The sequence below is a fragment of the Heterodontus francisci genome, unplaced genomic scaffold (assembly GCF_036365525.1).
Source record: "Heterodontus francisci isolate sHetFra1 unplaced genomic scaffold, sHetFra1.hap1 HAP1_SCAFFOLD_236, whole genome shotgun sequence".
Classification (NCBI taxonomy): domain Eukaryota; kingdom Metazoa; phylum Chordata; class Chondrichthyes; order Heterodontiformes; family Heterodontidae; genus Heterodontus; species Heterodontus francisci.
This window is the reverse complement of record NW_027141158.1, coordinates 2263595-2290047: the sequence shown is the minus strand read 5'-3', so window position 1 is coordinate 2290047 and position 26453 is coordinate 2263595. Positions and strand designations below refer to the sequence as shown.

The 26453-nt window shown below is 41.7% G+C and overlaps 1 protein-coding gene across 1 annotated transcript; it reads right to left on the bottom strand.

Annotated features, from left to right (window-relative positions):
- Window positions 1-116: 116 nt before the first annotated feature.
- LOC137362343 (deleted in malignant brain tumors 1 protein-like) lies at window positions 117-25165 on the bottom strand. Its single transcript, XM_068026754.1, has 6 exons — window positions 25120-25165; window positions 16771-16803; window positions 15605-15919; window positions 10938-11249; window positions 2311-2623; window positions 117-159 (listed from the first exon to the last, which is right to left on the bottom strand). Exons 1-6 carry the CDS (start codon window positions 25163-25165, stop codon window positions 117-119), a joined length of 1062 nt encoding a protein of 353 aa, XP_067882855.1.
- Window positions 25166-26453: the final 1288 nt, after the last annotated feature.

Here is a 26453-nt window from a genome sequence, read left to right as displayed (position 1 = left end):
AGCAAAATATCTCAGAATTTACTGCCACCAGAAATGTCATTAATTTTAATGGTTGCTATTTCTGTCATCATTGTTCAGAAGGCTTGTTGAAAGATCTTCTTCACCATTACCTTTTCTCAGTAAATACATTTCAGAGATGTACCGAGCAGCTTACGGTTGCTGAAATGGGGACAGAGGGTAAAATGAACTGGGGGTGAGACCCGAGGGACTGAAGGTCGTCCTCCTGTCCACATGTACTGATATTTCCAGCTCTCGCCCTGTACTTGAAAATATCATCAACCTTTCTTCCAATTTATCCTCCTTATCTTCACATGGTCCATCTTCAACTCTTCTGTTCTCTTCTTCAAAATCTCTGTCTCTGATTCTGGGGATAGGTTATTAACTAATATAAAGAATAAACCCAGTGACTCTCACAGTTACCTGTCTATGCTTCCTCACCCCCCAATTATTCGAATCACTCTATCACATTTTTTCACTTTCAGCACGGCAATGTATCAGTCTGGTGATTCAACCTTCCATACCAGTGGTTCCAGATATGTCTTCCTTTTTCCTCAACCGAGGACTCTCCTCACATCCTCATCCACCCACCATGGTTGACAGGGCCCTCAAGCACGACCATTCCATTCCCCATACTTCTGCTTTCACCCTTTCCCCCCTCCCAGAACCATGATAGGATCCTGATTCTCCTCATCTTCCACTCCATCAGCTTCCATATTCAACAGACCATCGTCCACCATTTCCACCACCTTTAATGTGATGCCACGACAAAGCACATCTTCCCCTTCCCTCCAATTTTAACGTTCTGAAGGGACCTTTCACTCTGTGGCACCCTGATGCCCTCTTCAATCATTGTCAACACCCCTTCCCACAGGACCTTCCCATGAATGCGCAGGAGGTACAACCACTGCCCTGTTACCTCCACCTTTCTCACCATCCAAGCCCCCAAATACGGCTTCCAAGTGAAACAGCGATTTTCTTGTCCTGCTTTCTCTTTAGTATACTGCACTCACTGTATTGACTGATCTTGATACCGTCTCCTTTACATTGGGACACCAAACATAATTGAGTGCTTACTTTGCACAACATCTTTGTTCAGTCTGCAATCTTTACCTTTAGCTTCCAGTTACCTGTCCTTTTCATTCTTTATTCCGCTCCCACACTGACCTCTCTCTCCTCTTTCTCCTACACAGTTCCAATGAAGGTTAACGTAAGTTTGAGAAACAGCACTTCCTCTTTCCACTAGACTCTTTACAGGCTTATGGAATGAACACTGAATTCAGCAATTTCAGATCAGATTCCCTCCCCTTTTTTTCTTTTTTTGGACGATATTTTGCCTTCCAATTTGCAACACTTCTAGAAATGTGTTTTTTACTTGGCCCATTCCTATCTATTTTTGCCTTGCACTGTCCCATTTACCATTTAATCTCTCCTGTCTTCCACCATATCACAGATTGTTCCTTTCGCTCTTTCCTTGCTTTCCCCTTTCTTTAAAAACTGTTAAATCTCTAAGTTATGATGAAAGATCTGCAAACTGCAAGGTTGATTCTGTTTCTTTCACCATAGATGCAGCCAGAACTTCTGAGTATTTTCAGCACTTACTGTTTTTATTACCTATATTTTAAATTGTGAAACGTGGGAGCAATTTGCGTTGAGCAATGTCTCACGTACAGCGATCAGATAACAGAGCAGATAATCTGTTATAACAGGGCGCGGGTTGAGGGATAACTGGGAGAATTGTAATTCACATCAAGTTTGTGAAATAATCAAAGACATGGCATATTGGTGAAATAACGAGTTACTTCACTCGCTGTCATTTTAATGCCCTTGATGCAATAGAAATTAAAATTTATCTCATGTTATTTAGCTGGAAACAAGTTCACAGTGTTTTCTATTGTACAGCTGATCTTTGCAGAGACTTCCATGATAATTCATATTTGAACGGCCAACATTGATCACAGTTTCAATGCTCGAGCAACATTTCTATGCTATGGCAGTGGTCCTGGGAGCAAATTGCTGATTCTATGCCCCTTGAATAATGCCCTAGATTTACCACAAAAGAGATATTATATGAGCGATTAGTACTAATCATGAGACATTGTATGTATTCAATGTTTACTAGAGTGAAGCTCTTTGATTCATTTGTAATTTAATTTAGACACTTAAACCCACAAGCATATCTCGGAATCTTAGTGTCAAAGGAAGCATGGGATCAGCAAAACTAGTGAATCAGCGACCTGTGGAAATAGTCAATGATGCTTGACAGCAGAACAGTTGGTGTATTTCAGTTCAATTGACTGAGATGACTCACCCGTACAGATGACACTGGCGTCATTTTCATGTGAGCAGCTAAACTGATCCCAGGATGAAACAGGACACTCCCACAATCGCGTCTCATTCCCCCGACACCTGTAACTTTCCATCCACACTGGACCATCTCCCTTTCCAAAGTGAGCTCCTCCCGGTATTGAGGTTACTGTCCCACACTGAAGGTGCTCACAGACCACGTTGGCGTCTTCCAAATCAAAGTAAACGTCACACACCGTCCCCCACTGGTCTCCATGTAGCACCTCCACCCGGCCTGAGCATCTGTTCGTCCCATCAACCAATCGAGGTCCATGTTTCCCTGTATTGGAAACAAATACAGATCCAAATAATTTATAAATCATCCTCTGCATAGAAACAGCAAAATAGAAAATGGGTATAACAGTTGAATCTTATGTACACGATTATCTATCCATACTTTACACAAATTATCTATCAAAAAACAATTAGAATTACCACAGCAACACAAAAGCAAAATACTGCGGATGTTGGAAATCTGAAATATAACAGAAAATGCTGGAAATACTGAGCAGGGCTCGCAGCATCTGTGGAGAGATCAAGAGAGTTATGTTTTAGGTCTGTGTCCTTTCATCATAATAATTACTAAAGGACCTCTTTATGAAGTTGGCTGAACACTCAAAAATTAACACCTCTTGTTGCAAATGCTAATCGATTGTTGGTCTTTATCTCTTGGATTTTGGAATATAAAGATGATGGATTTGATGTTTCTGTTGTATCTGTTGTCACTTTTGGGCACTGCACTTCATAAAACCATTGCCTTTGGAGGTGGTTAAGGACAGAGTCACGAGAATGGCAACAATGCTTAAAGCGTTACATTATGAAGACAAGTTTCATAAACATTGTTTGTAGTAGCTTTAGTTTAGAAGGATTACAGCTTATCTAGTTGATGTGTTTAAAATGTTTAAGTGGTTTGATAGATGAGCGATAGAAGATCTGAAGAACAAATACAGAACAAGCTCATTTGGGAGCTGCTTTTCTTCATGAGGGATGTGGACATCTCTGGCAGAGGTGGCAGTTATTGCTCAACTTTATTTGCCCTTGAAACCGGTGTCAGGACCGTCCTCTTGAACTGCAATTGCCTGCATGGGGAATGTTCTTCTGCAATTCAGTAAGGTAGTTAGAGTTAAGGCAAAGTGTGCAAGCATAGACTGTACCTTTAGGTGCATGTGTTGCAACCAGAGTGGGAAGTTTGGAATTTGGTGATTAGTGGCTAAGACTGAAATCTAGCCTTAACATTTAGCGTTTCGCTTGTAATTAAAAACCAAACTGCAAGGCAGTTCATTGTTAGCAGTTAACAGTGCAAGTCAGGTTAGCAGTAAGCAGTCAATCAGCTGTGCTTGTCCGAACTGGGGTAATTACTGTCAGCTGGAAACTGTCTAAACTGTTGCATCTTGAATGTGCCTCAAAAGGCATATAATACTGGACGTCATTGCAAGAGGATTTGAGTAAAGGAGCAATGTCTTACTGCACCTCTACAGGGCTTTGGTGAGACCTCACCTGGAGTATTGTGTGCAGTTTTGGTCTCCTTATCTGAGGAATGATGCCCTTGTCATGAAGAGAGTGCAAATAAGATTTACAAGGCTAATTCCTGGGATGGCAGGATTCACGTATGAGGAGAGATCGGATCGACTCGGACTATATTCACTAGAGTTTAGAAGAATGAGAGAGGTACTCAGAGAAACCTATAAGACTGGAACATTACTAGACTGGCTAGATACAGGGAGGATGTTCCCGATGGCTGGAGAGTCCAAAACCACGGGTCACAGTCTCCGGATACGGAGTATGCTATTTAGAACCGAGATGAGGAGAAATGTCTTCACTCAGAAGGTGGTGAACCTGCGGAATTCTCTACTACAGAAGGCAGTGGAGGCCAGATCTCTAAATATATTCAAGAAGGAGATAGATATCTTTCTTAATACCAAAGGAATCAATCGATATGGGGAAAAACGGGAACAGAGTACTGAATTAGATGATAGGCCATGACTTTTTTTGAATGTTGGAGCAGGCTCCAAAGGGCTGTCTGGCCTACTCCTACTCCAATTATCTATGTTTCAATTTTCAACTTCTAGTAAGGCAGAGTGTAAACAATGATTGCAATTTTAACTGAATACATTATGAACATAGTGGGAAGTTAGAGTTTGCTAAGAGTAAGAATTCGGTTCAGAGTGGGAACAGGAGGTATTTTTTATTATTTCACAGGGGGTGGGACATTCGGGCTAGGACAGCATTTAGTACCCATCCCGAACTGCCCTTGCAAAGATGGTGGTGAGCCGCTTTCTTACACCACTGCAGTGCATGCGCTTTCAGTGCACTCACATTGCTGTAAGGAAGGGACTTCCAGGATTTGACCCAGCGACAGTGAAGGACCAGTTATATAGTTCCAAATTAGGATGGTGTGTGCTTCGGAGGAGAACATGCAGATGGTGTTCCCATGCATCTGCTGTCCTCGTCCTTCTAGGTAGCAGAGAGTGAGCGTTCGGATGGCGGTGTTCTGTTGTGTCTGTTAAACTGGAGTCAGTGACTCGAGCCACCGGTTTAAAAGAGCGTCACAGCCAGCAGCAGCAGAGCCTATTGGAAGGGGCTGAGGGACAGACACCAGGCAAATAGAGGGAAAAACTCACTCAGTGAAGCAATTGTCAGGTCAGGGTGTGAGAGGGCGTGGGAAAGTTGTAAATACGTATTAAGTTAATTGATGAGTCCTTAGTGTTTCGGCGTTAGCTAACCAGTGAAATAGCGTTAAAGCTAAAATGCATCTACAAATAATTTTACCTCAAAAATAAAGACAGACTAAGTTCTGGATATTGGAATTTGTAGATAATGGAACTGCCGCGAGGGAACTTGTCTGTGGTAGATATCTCAACCTGGAATCTCTCTGGCTCAGGATCATAGAGCTGTTGTGGGAATTGGAGAAACGCCAACACATATGGCAGCAAGAAGAGTATTTGACAGTTTGCTGCAGATTTCAGTCACACCTTGTAGAGAGCTGCAGGATCAGAATGAGGTTGTTGCAGCTTATAGTGCACAGTAATGGAAATCCAGATGTAATGGAGAACGAGGATATACAGAAGTGAACAGGAACAAAGTCCTGGCTATTTGTGAGGATAAGGATGAAGACTGTCAGAAGGACAGCCAGAATGTTGACCGTGATACCTTGGAATAGGAAGCTGTTCAAAAGGAGGAGGAGTGGAGCATAATGTGATACTTTTAAGTGATTCAATAATTAGGGCATTAAGAGTTCCACACAGTATTTTCCCAACTTGTGCGAAGTGCGGGTTATCTCAAATCAGATTGCAAGAATGGAGGGGAAATATCCAGTCGTTGTGGACCATGTAGGGATAAACAACATAGCAAAGAGTAAGCAAGAGGTTCTTTTCAGAGAGTACCAGGATCTGAAATATAAAATAAGTTCTCAAGGATTATAATCTCTGGATTATTATACAAGCCGCTTGCACTTTAGCATCAGAAAAATAAACGATCAGGGAGATGAACATGTGGTTGAAGGTTATGATGTTGGAAAGAGGTTTTACCTTTCATGGGACCCTGACACCTGTACTGGGATATTAAAGAACTATTCTGTTGGAATGTGTGGCACCTGAATCGGGTTGGGATCAGGGTCCCAGAATAAAGGATGAATAGGGTTGTTACAGGAACCTTAAACTAGTAAATCGGTGAGGGGAGGCTGGTGGGGGGCGGGGTGAGGGGGTAGAGCACAGTTGTAAATGTAGCATATCTAGGTGCTACAGGAAATGGAAAACTAAAACATGCAACATTTGAGTCAGACCATTTTACGGTTTTACATCACGTGCCTTTGCGCTGAAAACAGCAGTTGCTTTCTTGAAAAAGCAGTTGTTAGAAATACTGACAGACCGCAACGTTTTGGGCCGTGTACTCTGTCCATTGTCTGGAGAAATAATTGTAATTGGTGGAAGCTGTCTGTTTATATGTAGTGCAGAACGGGAATGTGGGCAGGATCTTACTACTGTTAGGTTATTACATGTTCCTGTTCTGGCTGTTATTGGTCAGTTAATTATATTGCATGAGAGGTCAGTAGATGTCATTATTCTTGCTGCTGATTCGTCAGTTATTGTGCATTGTGGCAAGTCAATCCATGCTACTGTTCTGGTCGTGGTATGTTGGCTGCACAACAGGTGCTTGTGCGTTTCTCGAGGAGGGAAACCCTGATATTCACTGAGGAACAGGCCACTTTTAGGGGGAAGGTCTTGTGTTTATCGATCTCCATAGCTTCCCTGACGCAGTGAACGGCACAAGCCTGCCATCAAAGAAGCTCAACTCAATGACCACAGCATTGAATGGTCCAATTCCAAACTCAACCTCATCTATTATGGACTGGCTTGCAAGACACGGTAACATCATAAGTATAAAAGAGACCAAAAACATGCAAAAATGCAAAAAATAATGCACAGACCTTCGTGAATGGCAGAGATACAATGAATAGCAAAGGATGACAAAACAGTTCGCAAGAGCTCCAAAGCTTTTACAATAACTTCAGAAATATATTGTCATTAAAAGCAATGTGGTCTCATTACGATGACAGTTGTGATATTATAAATGAAAATAAGGAAATGGCAGGAATTATGCAGAATTACTTTGCATCAGTATTTACATGCACACAACTTTTATTAAGGTTCTTTGTTGCCACAGTCGGCCAAATGCTGCCCTGACATTGAGGGCAGTCACTCTCATCTGGAATACAGCTATATCATACATGTTTGTAAAAAGGGTGTGATGAGGTCTGAAGCTGAGTGGTCCGAACAAACCCAAACTGAGCATCACTGAGCAGTTTATTGGTAAGTACTGCTTGATAACGCTGTAAACAACACCTTCCATCCCTTTGTTAATGATAGAGAGCAAACTGCTGGATCAGTAATTAGAAAATTGCAATTGTCACACTGCTATTTAAAGAAGGTTATCGAGTGAACCGAGGGAATTATAGACTGGTTAGCATAACAGCAGTTGTCAGGAAATTACTAGAGTATACATTTAAAGATGGAGTGTCTGATCACCTTGAAAAGTTACAGCTAATCAGAGAGAGCCAGCGTGGATTTGTAAAAGGTAGATCATGCCTGATGAACCTGATCAAATATTTTGTGGCGGTAACTGAAGTAGAGGACAGGGGAACCTCAATGGATGTTACTCAGATGAACTTCCAGAAAGCACTCAACAAAATCCCTCATAACTGATTGTTGGCTAAAGTTGAAGCTCATAGAATTTAGGGGAAATTATTGACCTACTTAGGACGTTAGTTTAGTGGCAGGAGATAGACAGCAGGGATAATGGACAGATCATCTAACTGGCAGGCTGTGATGGCGCCGTCCCGCAGGAACCTCAACTATTCACCATATTTATTAATGGTTTAGATGACTGGATAGAAAGCCACATATAATTGACATACTCAATATTGCCATTAAAAGAAACCATCAGCCATATTGTAATCATGTATACTTTAAGCATAACTTTACAAAAAAAAAGATTCAGTGACTGTGAAAAACTATTTCAATATTGGTGAGTGTGAGGTGTCCAATTTGGACTTAAAAAGATTACAGTACTTTATAAATGGTGAAAAGCCGGATGCAGCACATTGAAAAGAGACTTCAGGATCATGGGTAAGTACAGGAACGAAAAGCAAAACAGCCAATGGAATGCTGTGCTTTTTATCTAGTGGAATGGAATACAAGGGGCGAGAAATGATGCTACAGCGAAAAAAAGAAAACAGGCCAGGCACCATCTGGTGTAATGTTCAGCTATGGGCAATATGCGTTGGGAAGGATATGTTGACCAGGGAGACTGTGCAGCATAAGAGATGCTAGAATGATTCATCGGCTTCAAATGTTTCTGTTTTTTATTCATTCACAAGATGTGGGTGTCGCAGGCAAGGTCAGCATTCGTTGTTCATGCCTCGAAACCTTTCACAACTGGGTGACTTGTTAGGCTATGTAAGAGGACAGTTAAGAGTCAACAACATTGCTGTGGGTCTCTTGTCACATGTAGGCCAGACCAGGTAACAATGGCAGATTTCATCCCCTAAGGATATGACTAAACAAGATTTTTTTTTAATGACAATCGACAATGGTTTCATGGTCACCATTACTGAGACTAGTTTTCAATTCCAGATTTATTAACTGACTTTAAATTGCACTGGCTGCGATGGTGGGAATTGCACCAGCGTCCCCAGAATTAGCCTGGGGCTCTGGATTGCTAGTCCAGTGACATTAACACCACGCCACTGCCTCACCTCACTATGGAGTAGGATTACACAAACTGTGGCTGGGTTCCCTGAAATTTGGAAGAGACTTGTCTTGATGTACAGAGAGATTTGGGTGTTCAGGTCCATTGTTCCCTGAAGGCGGCAACGCAGGTCAATATAGTGGTCAAGAAGGCATACGGCATGCTTTCCTTCATCGGACGGGGTATTGAGTACAAGAGTTAGCAGGTCATGTTACCGTTGTATCGGACTTTGGTTCGGCCACATTTGGAATACTGCGTGCAGTTCTGGTCGCCACATTACCAAAAGGATGTGGATGCTTCGGAGAGGGTGCAGAGGAGATTCACCAGGATGTTGCCTGGTATGGAGGGCGCTAGCTATGAAGAGAGATTGAGCAGATTAGGATTATTTTCATTAGAAAGACGGAGGTTGAGGGGGGACCTGATTGAGGTGTACAAAATCATGAGAGGCATAGACAGGTTGGATAGCAAGAAGCTTTTTCCCAGAGTGGGGGATTCAATTACAAGGGGTCACGAGTTCAAAGTGAAAGGGGAAAAGTTAAGGGGGGATATGCGTGGAATGTTCTTTACACAGAGGGTGGTGGGTGCCTGGAATGCGTTGCCAGCGGAGGTGGTAGACGCGGCACAATAGCGTCTTTCAAGATGTATCTGGACAGATACATGAATGGGCAGGAAGTAAAGAGATACAGACCCTTAGAAAATAGGCGTCATGTTTAGATAGAGGATCTGGATCGGTGCAGGCTTGGAGGGCCGAAGGGCCTGTTCCTGTGCTGTAATTTTCTTTGCTCTTTGTTCTTTGTTTTCACATTCCCAGCCTATCTCTTCCAGCTGCTGAAAAGTCTTTGGCAATTCTGCAGGTGAGCTACTTGCCACAGAATGCCGATCAGCTGACCTGCTCCACTCGCCACTACATTATGGTAAATGGTCTAGTTCAGTTTCTTGTCAATGACAACACTCAGGAGGACTTGATGATGGTAGTAAATTCACTGATTATAATAGCTAGGGGAGATGTTATTGTCTCTCTTGTTGGAAATAGTCATTACCTGACATGGAGGTGGTGAGTATGTTACTTTCTGCCCATTTACCCAAGTCTAAATAATGTCCTGATCTTGATGGAAGTGGGCAGGAACTGTTTCTTAATCCGAGGAATTGTGAAGGGAACTAAAGTCCATGCAATTACCAGCTAAAAGCCCAACTTCGGACATTTTGATGGTGGGAAGGTAACTGACCAAGCACCAGAAGTTACTTGGGCCTCAGAGAACAATTAGAAAACACATTTTTCTATAAAAACCGTGGAAATCTGGAACATTCCCGAAAGTAAAGAGCGGTGGATGTAACATTTAATCTAAATTTTCAGGACTAATATTGATACATTTTTGTTAGCTCTGTGTATCAAAGAATCCGGTTCAAAGCGAGGTAAAGAGACTTGAAGAAAATATCATCTATGATATAACTGAATGATCGAACATGCTAGTGCAACTGAAAGCTGTGTACTGATAATGTGGATATGTGTCCGATCCTGTCATATTTAGCGGGTAAAATACACACATTCTATAAAATAACTTTGTAATCTTTCACTTCTGGCCTGATTGCACTGAGCAGTGCTAGAGTACAGCCGTTATTTTATACCCTGCCGTTCAGTAGGTGTTAACGTGGGCACAGTGGAGCAGTGGTTAGCATCACAGCTCCAGTGACCTGGGTTCAGATCTGGGTGCTGTCTGTGTGGAGTTTGCACGTTCTCCCTGTGACGGCGTGGGATTCTGCCACGTGCTCTGGTTTCCTCCCACAGTGAAAGACTTGCAGGTCGAAAGTAAGTTGACCATTGTAAATTAACCCTACTGTGGGTAGGTGCTTGGAGAATGATAGGTAATGTAGGATTAGGATAAATGGGTGGTTGTTGGTCAGCAGAGACTCGGTGGGCTGAAGGACCTGTTTCAGTGCTGTATGATAAGAATAATAACGTGGTCAGGGAGGGTCAGAAGGCTATTGTAATGTCGGATCATTCGTGGTGTTCAAATTAAAGTATCGAAATAGGCCAGTGCATATTCATTTAGTCAACTCCCAACTGTTGCAGCTAATATTCAATTCTAAATATACATTCGGTGCAGTGGTAAACAAACTTGTGAAAATTCTGCTTCTTGCAGAATAAATGTTAAGATTTAGAACCATCTTGTTTACGATTAATTGCGGATATTTTGTACCACGTTCCACCAAACCTATAGCAGTAATAGTAAACTATAATGACTAGTTTAGATATGAACCTTTCAGACAGATTCATGGGAATGCCACCTTCTTCAGTTTTCCAAATATTAAGCAGGATGTTGACTGCTTTTCAGTAAGTCTGTACTCACCGGAACAGATTACACTGGCATCGTTCCTGTGGCTGCACTCCTGGGTTCTTTGAAAAAGACGGCAGTCCAATAAACTGGACTCGTTTCCAGTGCACTCAAAGATATCAGTCAGTACGAGCCCAGTGCCCTCTCCAAAATGGGCATATCTTGGCACAGACACGGCGACTCCACACTGAAGCTGACTACAGACCACATTGGCATCTTTCAAATCCCAGTCAAGGTCACACACTGTTCCCCAGGTTTCACCGTACTGGATCTCCAGTCTGCCTGAGCATGGGGAGTCTCCGGATGTTAGTCGAGGAGATCTGTGATCTGAATAAGCATATTATATCAAAATTAGCATAATACGTTAATAATCACAATAATACAAATATTTATATTTCAATACGCATCTGATTAATCACAGATCTGGCAACAGTCGTTCTCAGATTCTGTTCAAAACTGATTATGCTGGATTTCCTGTATCACTACTGCTTATAATGTGACAGGACTATAATGTTTAAAATGTTCCTTTATTTATTTACAACTTACCCAGTCTCCGTCACTGCAACTGAGAAACATGCACTGTATCAGCAGTTAGAACTGGGCAAGAAGTATTGTGTGACAAGAACTGGTGCTAGGAGTAATGTTGTTCATATTTAACATAAATGATTTCGACTCAAAAAAGGGACGTACAATTGTAATATTCACTAATGACATCTACTTGGAGCAATAGTTAATACAAAGGCAGATTGTGAGAAAAATACTTTACATTAAATGTACACTTACACATTTGGGTTGGAAGACTGAGAACCCATATTCCTTGGACAATGATACTGTAAATTGTGTCGAGGAGCAATGGGACTCAGGGGTACAGATATAAAAATCAATAAAATAGCAACACAGGTTAACAAAGCTCTTGAAAATACAAAAAAAATTGAGGTTTATCTATGAGAGATACGTTGAAAGGAGAGTCACACCCAGCACAAGGAAAGATTTGGTGTTCCGAAGAAGGGTCACTGACCCGAGGCGTTGACTCTGCTTCTCTTTCCACAGATGCTGCCAGACCTGCTGGGTGAATCCAGCATTTCTTGTTTTTGTTAAAGATTTGGTGTTTATTGGGAGTAGGTTGATTGGGTGCTAACTGGTCACTGTTTCCCTACTTATCTGGGCAGTGAGCAACTTTACACCATATCCGTTGAATGCTAGTGCTGTAACTGCTGTAACTATACTGGATCAGCTTGGCTGGAGTTGTCGCTAGTTTTAGAGCACTGATCTGCAGCACTACAGCTGGAGTGTGATCGGGCTTTTGCTTTGTGCTGTGTGCTCAGCCGCTTCTTAATCTTCGGAATGGACCAAACAATGGAACGCATTTGCACAGCGCTAACCCATTGACATGAATTGTCAAACAATACTTCTTACCTTTTGTGAGTCTGAATAACTACCTTTAACACACTTTGTTGACTGTTTTGTAGCCAGTTTGCTACAGTCTGTCATGATCACACTTCAAAGCCCTTCGTATGCAATTAATTACCTTGAAACCACATTCACAGTTTGAAGTTTAAAACTGGACAGACAGTTTGACATCAACTAGATGCAGCAGTCAGCATATAATCATAGAATGTTTACAGCACAGAAGAAGGCCATTCAGCCCGTTGTTTCCATGCTAGTTATCTGTAAGAGCACCTCACTCGTCCTGGTGTTTGCAATTTTCTTGAGTTCCCCCTCCCTTCCATTTCCTGACTTACAGCTAAAGCTGAGATGTTAATTTTATCCTCAATAGTGAAGACCGATGCCAAATATCTTCTCAATTAATCTGTCATCTCCTTATTTTTCATTATTAATTCCCCAGATTCACATTTTATAAGTTCAACGCTCACTTTGTTACCTCTTTTCTTTTTTTTAAATATATATATATATATATATATAAACTCTTACTATCTGTCCTTCTATATCTATCTGGCCTTCTCTCGTCCTCTAATGTTACCTGCCTTATCAATCTTTTAGTCATCATTAGCTTTTTATAAAATATTTTGTCCAATCTTTTGACCAGCCTCCCATCTTTGCGCAATTATTGGCTGTAAGTTTGATACGACCTTTGGCTGTTTTACTTAACCACGGATTACGGGACCCACTCTTGGAATGTTTCTAACTCATTGAAATAAGTGAAATTGTGTATTCTGAAATATTCCCTTAAATGTCTGCCATTGCATCTCTATGGACCTATCCCTTAACCTGATTTGCCAGTTCACTTTAGCTAGCTTTGCATTCATGTCCTTATAATTGCCCTAATTTAAGTTTAAATTGTTAGACTTGGTCCCACTCTTCTCTCCCTCAAACTGAATGTAAAATTCAATCATATCATGATCACTGCTACCAAGGGGCGCCTTAACTGTGAGGTTATTAATTATTCCTATCTCGTTGCACAATACCAGGTCGAGTATCGCCTACTCTCTGGTTGGCTCCACAAGGTATTGTTCCAAGAAAGTATCTCGAAAATATTCTATGCATTCCTCATCTAGGCTACCTCTGCCCATCCGATTTTTCCAGTCCATATGTAGGTGAAAATACCACCCCCCTCCCCCCCAACATAATTATCACTGCACCTTTCTGATAAGCTGCCATTATTTATTACTTTATACCCCGGACAACAGTGTGGTTAATGTTAGGCGGCCTGTGCATCACTTCTTACAAGTGACTTATTGCCTTTATGATTTTTCATCTCTACCCGAACAGATTCTACATCCTGGTCTCCTGAACTTCGGTCATCCCTCTCTGTTGCGCCAATACCGTCATTAATTAACAGAGCTAGCCCTGCACCTATTCCTGGCTTCCTGTCCTTCCTAAATGCCATGTATCCTTCAATATTCAGGTCCCAGTCTATATATATAGAAATGACCCGGACCTTGGTTCACAGGCACAATTTCAAAGTTTGCAGATAATACAAAACTTGGAAGCATTGTGAACTGTGAGGAGGATAGTGCAGATCTTCAAAAGGACATTGACAAGTTGGTAGAATTGGCAGGCAGTTGGTGGATGAAGTTCAATGCAGAGAAATGCGAAGTGATTCATTTTAGTCGGAAGAACATGGAGATAAAATATAAAATGAAGGGTTCAATTCTAAAGGGGTTACAGGAGTTTAATAGTGCATAAGTCATTGACGGTGGCAGGCCAGGTTGAGATAGCGTTTAATAAAGCATACACTGTCCTGGGCTTTATTAAAAGATGCATAGAATACAAAAGCAAGGAATTACGTTGAACTTGTATTAGACACTGGTTCGGCATCAGCTGGAGTATTGTGTCCAGTTCTGGGCGCCGCAGTTGATGAAAGATGTGAGGGCATTGGAGAGAGTACAGAGACGTTTCATGAGAATGGTTCCAGGGATGAGGAATTTCAGTTATGATGATAGATTGGAAAAGTTAGGACTGTTTTCCTTGGAGAAGAGAAGGCTGAGAGGTGATTTGATAGAGGTATTCAAAATAATGAGGGTCCTGGACAGAGTAGATGGAGAGAAATTGTTTACACTCGTGAAAGGACCGAGAAGGAGAGGGTACAGATTTAATGCATTTGGTAAAAAAAGCGAAAGTGATATGAGGAAAATATTTTTTTCATGCAGCGCATATTTAAGATTGGGAATGTTTGTCTGAGAACGTGGTGGAGGCTGGTTCAATTGAAGCATTCAAAAGGGCATTAGACAGTTATATAAAAGGGAAGAATGTGCAGAGTTATGGAGAGAAGGCAGGGGAATGGAACTGAGCGAATTTCTCTTTCAGAGAGCCCATGCAGGCATGATGGGCCGAATAGCCCCCTTCTGTACTGTAACAGTTCAGTGATTCTGTGATATTGCCTCTCCTCCTTGTTCCAACCAGAATGTATCAGTTCCCACTTCTCTGCATTCAATTTCATCTGCCACCTGTCCGCCCATTTCACACGCCTTTCTTTGTCTTCTTGAAGTCTATCACTATCCTCCTGACAGTAACTGGTCAGGATTTCAGGAAAACCCGGCGCTTTTCTTCCAATAGTTCAACTGTGTTGAGTTTAATCGTTGCAACTGCTTCCTGAACTATCTGAGCTCCTTTGTTTAATATTCTGTGCATTTCACTTTCTCAATATTTGCCAAAATGTAAATGGCAATGCGCAGGCAGCGGTGGGATCTTACTGTGCAGTTTCCTCTTGAGGTTCCCATAATAACTGCCTGCCATTACTTCGGCTCCCCGAGGCTGAGAAACCTGCTTCCCTCCCTCCCTTTTGTCCCCAGTCTCAGCTTCACAATCTGTGTGATGGATCAGATCTGAGGCCAAGCTCTCACTGCAGGTGGACAGCCGGGCTGACAGTGCATGCCCGGTAGCGGCTGTTGGGTTGATGAATGGCGAGTTGGATTGAGATTGTGACATTTCCAGCCGTTCAGATCATTGACTGCGGATTTAGGGAAAATCTCAATGGAAACTGCTCAGTCTGTATTGTAAATGTGCTGAGTATCAGGTATTTGCTGCTCCCGGTGGAGAATGTTTATTAAATATAATGCTAATGATATAATTATAAACAGTGATACTAATATTAACAATAATTCTAACCGCAGATTACTGGAATTATTATCATCTGACTTTCCGGGTACGGACCATCCTGATTTGTTTTACTTTCACTTCTTCACCGTGGCGGAAGATGAGAGACTGAGAAAGATTTTTACCTGAGCAGATGACGCCGGCATCGTTGGAGTGTGAGTTGGAATAGTGACTCCATTGAGCTGACTTACAGTCTCGCAGAGTGGCCTCGGTCCCGCTGCACTTTACATTATACGTCACAATGGGTCCGGAGCCTTCCCCAAAGAGAGCCCGGCGCGGTGCAGAGACCGCGGTCCCGCAGCCCAGCTCCTGACAGACAACAGCAGCATCCGACAGGTCCCAGAGATTGTCATGCACAGTCCCCCACTGTCCCCTGTAGTGAATCTCCACTCTCCCAGCGCACCGACTGCCCCCATTCACCAGTCTCAGCTTCGCCATCTCTGTAAAATATCAGAAATATCATCAAGCAGTTACCGTGTGTTAAACCCACAGGTTCCCAGCGCACAGACCCTCCCCATTCACCAGGTATGAATTGACAGGAATATCAGTCTGCACTCAGAACACTAATAAAAATCGGAGTATATATTACACACGAAAAAAGGAAAGGGAAATACTAATACACGGTGCAAACGAGCAGGAAACCAGGAGACAGCCAGATATTCCCACCAACACAGCGGCTCCAATGAGAACTGGATGGGGACAGGCTCAGAATAGTTCTAACCTGCAGAAGTGGGGAGATGGGCGTGGCTGTAATGATCACATGTTTACGTGCTCAGAACTCATTGGACGAACACAGTGAGACACCAGCACCAGGAAAGAGCAGAGGAAATTTCACCCGCACCCAGTACAGCCAATGAAGACAGGGCTGGATGGTGATGTGATCTTGATGTCAACGCAGATTGGTTAGCTGGACCTTTGGACCGGCAGCAGTGTCAGTGGAGCTGATCCTTCACACTTTGCATTTAGAGACCCTCAGTTATTGTCCTTCTGCATGAAGACAGCAGTCATCTCTCAGCTAGGTAACAGTGTCAGTGGAGCTGATCCTTCACACTCTGCTCTTCAGAGACCCTCAGTTGTTGTCCCTCTGCATGAAGGCAGCACTCATCTCTCAGCTAAAATTAAAGATCTTTAGTCACAGTATGAGGGACACCCTCCCTTTCTGACTCTCAACTGGGCAGCGGGTTAATCCGTGATCAAAGAAAATTGCTGAGATTGTTGCCCAAGCTTAATATTTAATGGGATGGATTAGAGCAGAGAGAGAGCAGATAGTGTGAAAATAAAGGGCGATTACCTGACGGGTCAGCCTTACTGTTCCCAGGTCTGCCTGAAATGAGAAGTTAACAATTAGAGTTCACTTGGGCAAGAAATGAATGAAACTGTCAGAAAGAAAAAACACAAATACAACTAACTGCAGGGTCATTATTCCCGTGCCTTGCAGAAGAAATTATATCGGGATCTGTGATTTCATTCCTTAAAACAGAAAATACAGTTTCTGCAACACATTAATATTGGTAATGGGATAAAATATATCCAGAATTGTTTTCACATATACACACACTGACATCCGGATACACTCTCTCCTTGTGCTGATGGTGGGTGGGCTGCATGTATTCCCAGTGTGAAGATGCTCTGAGAAGGCGATGGTGATGGTCCTCTCCATGACAGAATCTTACAATGAAACAGCACAGAGGGAAGCCATTCGGCCCATGGTGCCTCTTCGTAAGAGCTGTCTAATTAGTGCCACTCCCATTCCCAATCGCCCTGTAAATTTGTGCTGATGGTGCTCTGATCATTGATGACTCGTATGTAGATGCCCTGAGAAGAGGGTGGTGATGGACACACTTTAAAACCCGCTGGTGATGGCACTCTCAGTGAATTCAGCTTTCCGATCGAAAGTTCGAGAAGGGATGGCAACACAAATTAAAGATTTTCCGATCCTGTGGTAGATTTCAATGCCTTTCAACTTACTGCAAATTCTTCCACCTGTAACTTTCAAAGTTTCTGTAAACGTGTAATTCGGCTATTCTGCCGTTCAATAAATTATATTGCTTCCTCAAACGAAGCAAAACACGATTAACGGTCTGTCAGCCTGCTGACTCCGTGCTGACTGTTTCTTACTAAGCTCCTGCAGTTCTGATTCTCTTGTAACCTGCCATCACCGACGTGCCCTGTTCTTTTACCCATTAATGATGTTCGATCAATGGTCCTCCCGTTTACTGGTTAAGCGTTTCTGCTTTTCAAAAATTCAGTCACTCGGTTGACCTGAACCCAATCCCCCTGATCACAATGTGTCTCACAGATCTCCAGGTGTTCTTCTATTCTCAACATTATATACTACAGACGGTGTGTTGACCTGATCCCAATCCCCCTGATCACAATGTGTCTCACAGATCTCCAGGTGTTTTTTCTATTCTCAACATTATATACTACAGACGGTGTGTTGACCTGATCCCAATCCCCCTGATCACAATGTGTCTCACAGATCTCCAGGTGTTTTTCTATTCGCAACATGGGGTGGCACAGTGGCGCAGTGCTTTGCACTGCAGCCTCACGGCTCCAGCAACCCGGGTTCAATTCTGGGTACAACCTGTGTGGCGTTTGCAAGTTCTCCCTGTGTCTGTGTGGGTTTTCTTCGGGTGCTCCGGTTTCCTGCCAAAAGACTTGCAGGTTGGTAGGTAAAGTGACCATTATAAATTGCCCGTAGGAAAAGTAGGTGATAGGGGAATGTAGGGATAGTTGAGGATGTGGTAGGAATATGGGAGTATTGTAGGATTAGTATAAATGGGTGGTTGATGGTCGGCACAGACTCGGTGGGCCGAAGGGCCTGTTTCAGGGCTGTAGCTCTAAACTAAACTAAACATTATATACTGCAGACGGTGTGTTGACCTGCTCCTCAACTCACTGGTGAAATTATATCTCCCATGCATTATTGTCTCTTTGCATACTCTGGTGATATATTATAGACAACGGGACACCGATTCCTGTCCTCAGCTGTGCTTCCCGAGTAATTTTGAATGTGTTACTGCTTCCCAACTATATCTCACTGGTCTCTTAATGATCCTAATTCTGGAATGTAAAGAGTGTGTGACTTCCTCCCAGTCCTGGAGCCTTAGCATTCCTACTAACTTTCCCTGATAATAGTCAGTTCCCACTAATTCCCCTTTTCCAGTGACCCAATGACAGATGCGGGGGGGAGGGGGGTGGAATAATCTTTCAGTATTTACTGAAAAAACGGTTCCAGTCTCAGTGTTTCTGCAGAGTCCGTGAATCTTCTTCAATTCACGCAGTCATTTCCCCTACTCTTCATGCATTTATCATTTCAGCCTGTAACCATCCATGTCACGTGGGATTTTTTTCTCCAGATAATCCAGTGGTTCAAGGAGAAAGCCCACGAACACCCTCTTAGATAAACTAGGGATAGACAATACATGGGTGGAGGACAACATCGCCAACATGACGAAAGTGGTTCAAGAAAACACCCCGCCATCCTGTCTGGCTAACTCGGGTTGTTCAGTAAATTCTGTCTGGCCAGCGAGCTCATATCCCAAAAATGAATCTAAATAATTATAACCGAGATTCTCATACTTGTCTAATCGGCAAGTTTATCTCTTACTGTCTCAGAGAAATGTTCAGTCAATTCCCTTTCTCAATCATTACTATTTTTCCATTTATCTACACTACTCCTCATTTTTGCTGATTCCTCCACTTTGCTCTCAGATCCCTCCTCGCAGTTTCTAACTGCTCTCATTAATATTCTTGAAAAAGTTTGAATGCATTTCTGTGTATGTTTTTCAAATCTCCGATATATGCAGCGAAAATACCCACTATTCCAAAACTCTTCTGGTCGGCCTCCAACCCCAGGTAAACTTCCACTGATCTAAAACTCTGCTGCTGTTATCCTGGCATGGAAAGACCCGCTGTCACTGACTTTTGGATCCCAACGCCTTAGATTTCAGTGTTTGCACCGTTACCTTCCTGATGTTTAGACTAATGGGTTTGGTGCAAAACTGTTAAGTTATTTTAACATTTTATACATAAGTTAACGTACTATTGTACCGTATTACTACAAACAGTAGTATAGAAATATTAATAATAAATAACAATAAACTCAAAGGACGTGAACTGAAACGGGACAAACGTGGGATATTCAAAGCCCAGAATTTAAACTCTTGAGTGAGTTACAAAACCAGGGACAGCGGTGGTTTAGGGGATACAAAATACAGATAATGCAGAGAGTTTATGAGTTAATGCTTCGAATGGCAGATTATTAGGTGGGTCAAAATTCTAAATAATTATATTATATCAAATTATTTTAGGTCCAATTTGAACTACTTCCACAATTAATTGAGGTCTTGTGGATTTCAGAAGCAAATTAATTGATAGAATTATAGTTATTGTAGCTTACACTCACAAGTAAAGCACCGGACAGAAGGAACTCATATCAAACAATCCGGATTCTGTGTGTCAATACCATTATCAGTAACGTTTAGCCATCTATCTCCATAACACATCAACTAGTGTCTGAAGAAACGTTACCACGGTTCGAAATAACCAAAGACGCATCGAACATTTAAAGTACCGAGACAAATTGTTCTGGGCACTGTCTATTGAATTGAAATATGCAAACAAATTCAGGGTTTGTTCCACAGGTGACCAGAGTATGGCACATGTAGAAGGACAGTAAAGAATTTAATAGGAGTAGGATTAGGCCATACTGCCTACCCAGACTACTCCGCCATTCAATAAGATCATGAATGATCTACTGCCCCGGATCAACTTTCCCACCTTTTCCCAGAGATTGGGAAACAACTCCGGATCTTTCATTAAACACTGCATCACACCATCTAGAAAGTATGGGACATGTGGAAAGAGATTCAGAAATACGTCTGGAAATTAAATACTACATCAAATGTATGAATCATGTAGAAAGAGAATGAGAAACACTAATTATTACACAAAACCGTGCATATAAATGTATGAAATAGAAATCATGATTTAATGTCAAAAGACATAGTTTTGAAGATTGTCGGTGACGAAATAAAATTGTTCATCCGCAAAATCCCCTGAAAACAGCAGCATAATTTCTGGAGGGCATAATCGATAACACTATTAATAATCAGTACACATGAAGCAATATGGATTCCACCTCCAGCTAATATATTATACAATATTTATTGTCCTTTCTGAATATCCCAAATGCTGTACAAACTATTTAATCTAATTCTCTCCAGCACATGGCACTTCACTGAGAAATTCCGGGGACACAAATCTCAATGTGGGATGAGTCGACCGGATGCAGATCCCGGTATTCTACAGTTATGACTCCCATACACTCGATTGTAACACTGACTACTTTCTACTTTCAGAAGACTCCATTTTAAACGTCTGATTAGAATTTTAACTCCAGTCTGCTGCGTCCGTACGAGAGCCATAGGAAACAATAAAACACCAACTCTCGCCGCATTTCTGTTCGATTTCGGTAATAAAACAAAATTTAACTCATATTTCCTCTGGAAATGCAATTAAATATTAATCAGATGACAAATATTGGATCCGTTTTTGCTTTTTGCGACAAAAATGGATCACAGTTCCTTATTTGAATTTGATGAACTTAAAATCAAACAGGACAGAATGTATTCAATGACAAATTTATAAATTAAGGAAACTGTTTCAATATTCACTTGTACGATTTCAATAAATAACAAATCAAAACAAATATGCACATTCCCTAGAAATTGATTTTGATCTGGGGCCAATAGCTATAAAAAAGATTCAGGGGGTCAGATAGATTTCATACTTTCTCTCTGTTCTATGGCTTGCAGAAAATATTCTTAAATTACCCTCAGAATCAGAATTTTAGAATACAATCCCTTTTACAAAACCAAAAGATAATTAATCATGGAAGTCTGTAATAACATTAAGGGAGCGTTTCCCTGTCGTGAATCAGCATTTGCTGTCGATTGACATTAACAAATGTAACCAAACCCGCACTGGAAACAGTGAAAAACTGAATCAAATCATTGACCGAAAAACTGCGCAAAAATATCGAGCAGGTGGAAGGAGACTATTCATGATATCTCATTAAACACTTCACGATGCTTTACATAAAAGGAGCATGTGGAAGGAGACTTTGTCATATTAATTATTACTTGACGCTGTTCATATGAATATGTGAAATAAGTTGAGAATTTATAATACAAAGTTCTAAAGTTCAAGGTCATCATTAAGTAAACAATAACAAATGGAAAATCGTCCGGAGATTTTGGAATATTCATTAACATTATCTTTGGGAACGGCACTTCACAATGACAGTAATAACTAATGCTAATTGAAATAATATTGGTTCTGCCTACAGTTAATACATTATACAATATTTATAGATCATGTACAACACTCGAACGTGGAACAAACTATTTAAATCATTTCAGTTCCACTCAGTATATCACACAGGGTCAGACAGCACTTCTACTATGAAATAACTGGGACAGAAATGCCCGCGTGGCTTCGGTCAGCAGTAGATTTAGCTTTGACTGCTGTTCTATAATCCCTGCATTACCACCGAACCCAAACCCCGAGACCTTCTATTCTCACTGTGATCACTTTCTACTGCTGGATTGCTGTGTTTAAATAATTTGTTTAGAATTTCAACTTCAGTCAGTTGTGTTGGGACGAGAGCCGCAGAGGAGCAAATAAAACAAATTGCCACCGTATTTGTTTTCAATTTTGCAATTAAATCAAAGTTTTGCACATGCCCCACCTGGCAATTTAGAAGACGTGTCAATCAGATGCAAGATATTATAAAAACAATGTTTTCTGAGGGCGAAAGAATGGATAATTGTTCCCTGAAGGTTGCTACCCAGGTTAATAGGGCTGTTAAGAAGGCATATGGTGTGTTAGCTTTTATTAGTAGGGGGGTCTAGTTTCGGAGCCACGATGTCCTGCTGCAGCTGTACAAAACTCTGGTGAGACCGCACCTGGAGTATTGCGTGCAGTTCTGGTCACTGCATTATAGGAAGGATGTGGAAGCTATGGAAAGGGTGCAGAGGAGATTTACCAGGATGTTGCCTGGTATGGAGGGAAGGTCTTACGAGGAAAGGCTGAGGGACTTGAGGTTGTTTTCGTTGGAGAGAAGGAGGAGGAGAGGTGACTTAATAGAGACATATAAGATAATCAGAGTGTTGGATAGGGTGGATAGTGAGAGCCTTTTTCCATGGATGGTGATGGCAAACACGAGGGGACATAGCTTTAAGTTGAGGGGTGATAGATATAGGACAGATGTCAGAGGTAGTTTCTTTACTCAGAGAGTAGTAAGGGCGTGGAACGCCCTGCCTGCAACAGTAGTAGACTCGCCAACTTTAAGGGCATTTAAGTGGTCATTGGATAGGCATATGGATGAAAATGGAATAGTGTAGGTCAGATGGTTTCACAGGTCGGCGCAACATCGAGGGCCGAAGGGCCTGTACTGCGCCGTAATGTTCTACTTTTAATTCTAATTTAATATTGATGGAATGTAAAATCAAACCAACAGCCCAAGATTCGTATTCAACGTGAATTCTACAAATGAGATAAACTATTTCAATATTCGCTTCATATGATAGCAATGAATCACAGTGTTTTTTGTCATAAAGCATGCCTGCTTTTTAAAAATGATTCTGAGCAACTAGCGATTGGAGAAACGGATACAGGGAGTCATGTGCAATTCATTGTTTATCTTTTCTGTGGCTTGAATACAATTTTCTTTAAATAATCCACAGAACAGGCTTTTACGATCCAATTAGTTAATATTCACGGAAATACAATTCGTTAAACACATCAAGTATCTGATAACACTGGGACTAAGATGGCCTGTCAGGAAACCAATAAAGTTTGTAACAGACAGAGATTGATAAATGTAACCAAACACACACGGGAAATAGTGAGAAACAGAATGGAATCATCAATGGAATAAAACAACAAATATCGAGCCGTTGGAACAATCATAAAGAACAATATCGCTAACTCTTTACACACAACATGACACTGTGTGAAAATATGTGATTGGGAAAACTTAACTATCTTCAGGCACTGTACAAAAAATGGAGGCAATAGAATAATTAATTTAATATAAAAGATACTAATTTTGAAGATCATCACTAACTGATCAATAATACAGAGCAAATTCCCCAATGATTTAGGAACTTACAGTGACATCATTTTTTGCAGAGTGCTCTTGATAATTATACTAATCATGAAAACGAATTGAAAAATATTGGTTCCACCTCCAGTTGAGTGGTTATTATAGATTGAAGGTAACACTTCAACATTGAACAAATTATTTTAAAATATTTAGTTTCATGAACTGTATCACTAGGAGAGCAGACAACACTTGTGTTGAGAAACATCTGTTTCAGAAATGTGTGTGGCGGTTCATGGTGGCAGTAGATGTAGTTTTGACTGGTGATCTGCACTCAGTGAGATAACTTACACCTGACTCTGATACACTCTATTCAAACAAAGACGGCGCTCTACTTCTATCAGACTCGCTTTAAATACTCAGATTAGAATTTTAATTCCAGCTGGCTGTGTCAGTATAAGAAACACAGGGGGAAATATAAAACAAACTCCCGCAGTCTTTGTGTTCGATACAAATTCAACTGGGAATTTAAAATACCTGTTAATTAGATGTAGAATATTCCAAACTCGTTTACTGTAACCAAAACAATATTACTGTCAGCAATAGCTCAATTGCTAGCACTCTCGCCTCTGAGTCAGGAGATGGTGGGTTCAAGTCTAATTCCAGAGACTTGAGCACAGAATCTAGGCTGCCACTCCAATGCAGTGCTGAGGGTGTGCTGCACTGCCCAAATTCTTTCCATCGGAGGAGACGTTAAAGCGAAGCTCCGTCGGCCCTTTCAGGTACACTATTTGGAGGAAGGGCTGGGGAATTATCCCCAGTGCTCTGGGTAATGTTGATCCCTCAATCAACATGTCACACACAAAAAAAGTATTCTGGTCATTATCACATTGCTGTTTGTCGGCGCTTGCTGTGTGTAAATTAGCAGCCACGTTTCCTATATTACAGTATGGACAACACTACAAAACAATATCGAATTGACAGCAAAGCCCTTTGGGACGTCCTGACGGCGTAAAATGCGCTATGTAAGCGCAAGGCATTTTTATATAAATGGGGGTTTATTCCTATTTGTAGTTGAAAGAACTTAAAATTGAAACATTCAATCCAAAATTTGTAGTAAATGAAACTACTACAAATTATATTACACAGTATCCATTTCATACCATCCCAATGAATGACAACTGAAAATAAAGTAGATCCGTTTTACGTAAATTGATCTCAGACACTGACATATTCTATTCTAACAGCGAAGTGTCTCTTTTTCTAACAGACCCTGCTTAAATCGACCCATGAGATTTTCAACGCCAGTCTGCTCTGTACGAGCGGCTGGTAGAAGGCAATAAACAAGTGCCAATATTTCATTAAACTCTACACAAGAAAATTAAAATGTATAAAGCATTATTTACTTTCTACATCTCCTGAATGGGTTCTGTATTAAAGATGATAATTAGATTAATAATATACATCTTGTAATAATAATCAGTGTATCAGTAAATAACATAATGCATTCAAAAATCTGTAACTTACAGTTCAAAAGCTGCAGTAGAGACAGGGTCAGGAAGGTTTGCATCATGGTTCTGGCGCTGGGTACAGCGATGAGAACCGAACATTACCCGAACGCAGTTCTCAGACACTAAGAGCTCCTTGCAGCAGCTTCTGAAACTCTGGCTGTTGTGGAAATTAATTCTTTGACAGAAGTTTCTGCAGAAACCAATGTTTTCTTCCAAATAACCAATAGATTTTGACTTGTGTGAACCGTGAATTACAAGCTGGTAAAATACACCAATGAGACGAAATGTGACCATAAATGGATAAAATGAACCCAGGTTCCAACTACCAGCCTATCCTGCGAGGATAATGACGTGTGACAGTTTGAAAAGTAAATGAATCACTGATCTGGCGTCCAGATCATAGATTCATAGATGCACAGGAAAGGCCATTCGGCTACTTTAGTCAGAGTCGTCCCTTTGAAAGAGCTGTCTAATTTATTGTCACATATGTAGCTTTTTCACGTAACCTGGAAATTATTCCATTGCAAGCACTTGTTTAATTGTCTTTATAAATTCCTCTGGAATCTGATTTCATCACTCTTTCGGGTCGTGCTTTCCAGATCTAAACAAGCCTTAGTGTGAAGAAATGTCTCTTCACTACCTTTCTAGTTATTCTTCCGGTTCGACAGAAGGTCTCGGACCCAGGCCCATCTCTGGAACCGCAGAGAAGAGGTAGGTGAGGCGGTGTCACCAGAGCCAGTCCGCAAGGCCCCGGCGAGAGGGCCTGGGCGGTTTTCTTGTGCTGCAGGTGGAGGGAGGTCCCAGGGAATGAACTGGTTCCTGGTGGGGGTGCTCTGTGCGTCACAAATTGGCCATGAAGGAGGCAACGCCCCACCGCACCCACAAGGCCACAGGGAGAATGCTTCGTTTTACAAGGTGTCCTCTCTATATGGTGGAGGACATCGCTGCTGGTAAGATCCCAGCGGCGGTGGAATGATCCCATAATTGTCCCTTAATTGGCCACTGAAGATCCTCAATCTGCCATTGGGCGAGAAGGCTCTTGTCGGTCTATGCTGCCTCCAGGATCACTGGACGATGGGGAGGCGCTGGGATCCCCATCCTGCCAAGTCCCTTGTCACACACCGCTTTTCTCCGTGCCCCCTCCCCACCCCTCCCGGCTTCCAATCACGCCTCTGGGGGCCAGTAAAATCCTGGCCATGATCTCTGATGACAAACGTATTCATGAGAGGAAATAAGTTCGCATTCTTACTCTACCATAACCCCTCATTATTTTGAACTCTGTTAGATCTGGGATGGCGGGACTGGCGTATGAGGAGAGATTGAGTCGGTTAGAATTATATTTGTTGGAGT

Excerpts from the sequence above, each read along its gene's own strand:
- LOC137362343 (XM_068026754.1), bottom strand. The coding sequence starts at position 25,165 with ATGATGCAAACCTTCCTGACCCTGTCTCTACTGCAGCTTTTGAACT. Across the intron at positions 15,920-16,770 it reads CAGTAAGGCTGACCCGTCAG|AGATGGCGAAGCTGAGACTG; the intron begins GTAATCGCCCTT and ends GATATTTTACAG. Across the intron at positions 2,624-10,937 it reads TGCCAGTGTAATCTGTTCCG|GGAAACATGGACCTCGATTG; the intron begins GTGAGTACAGAC and ends TTTCCAATACAG.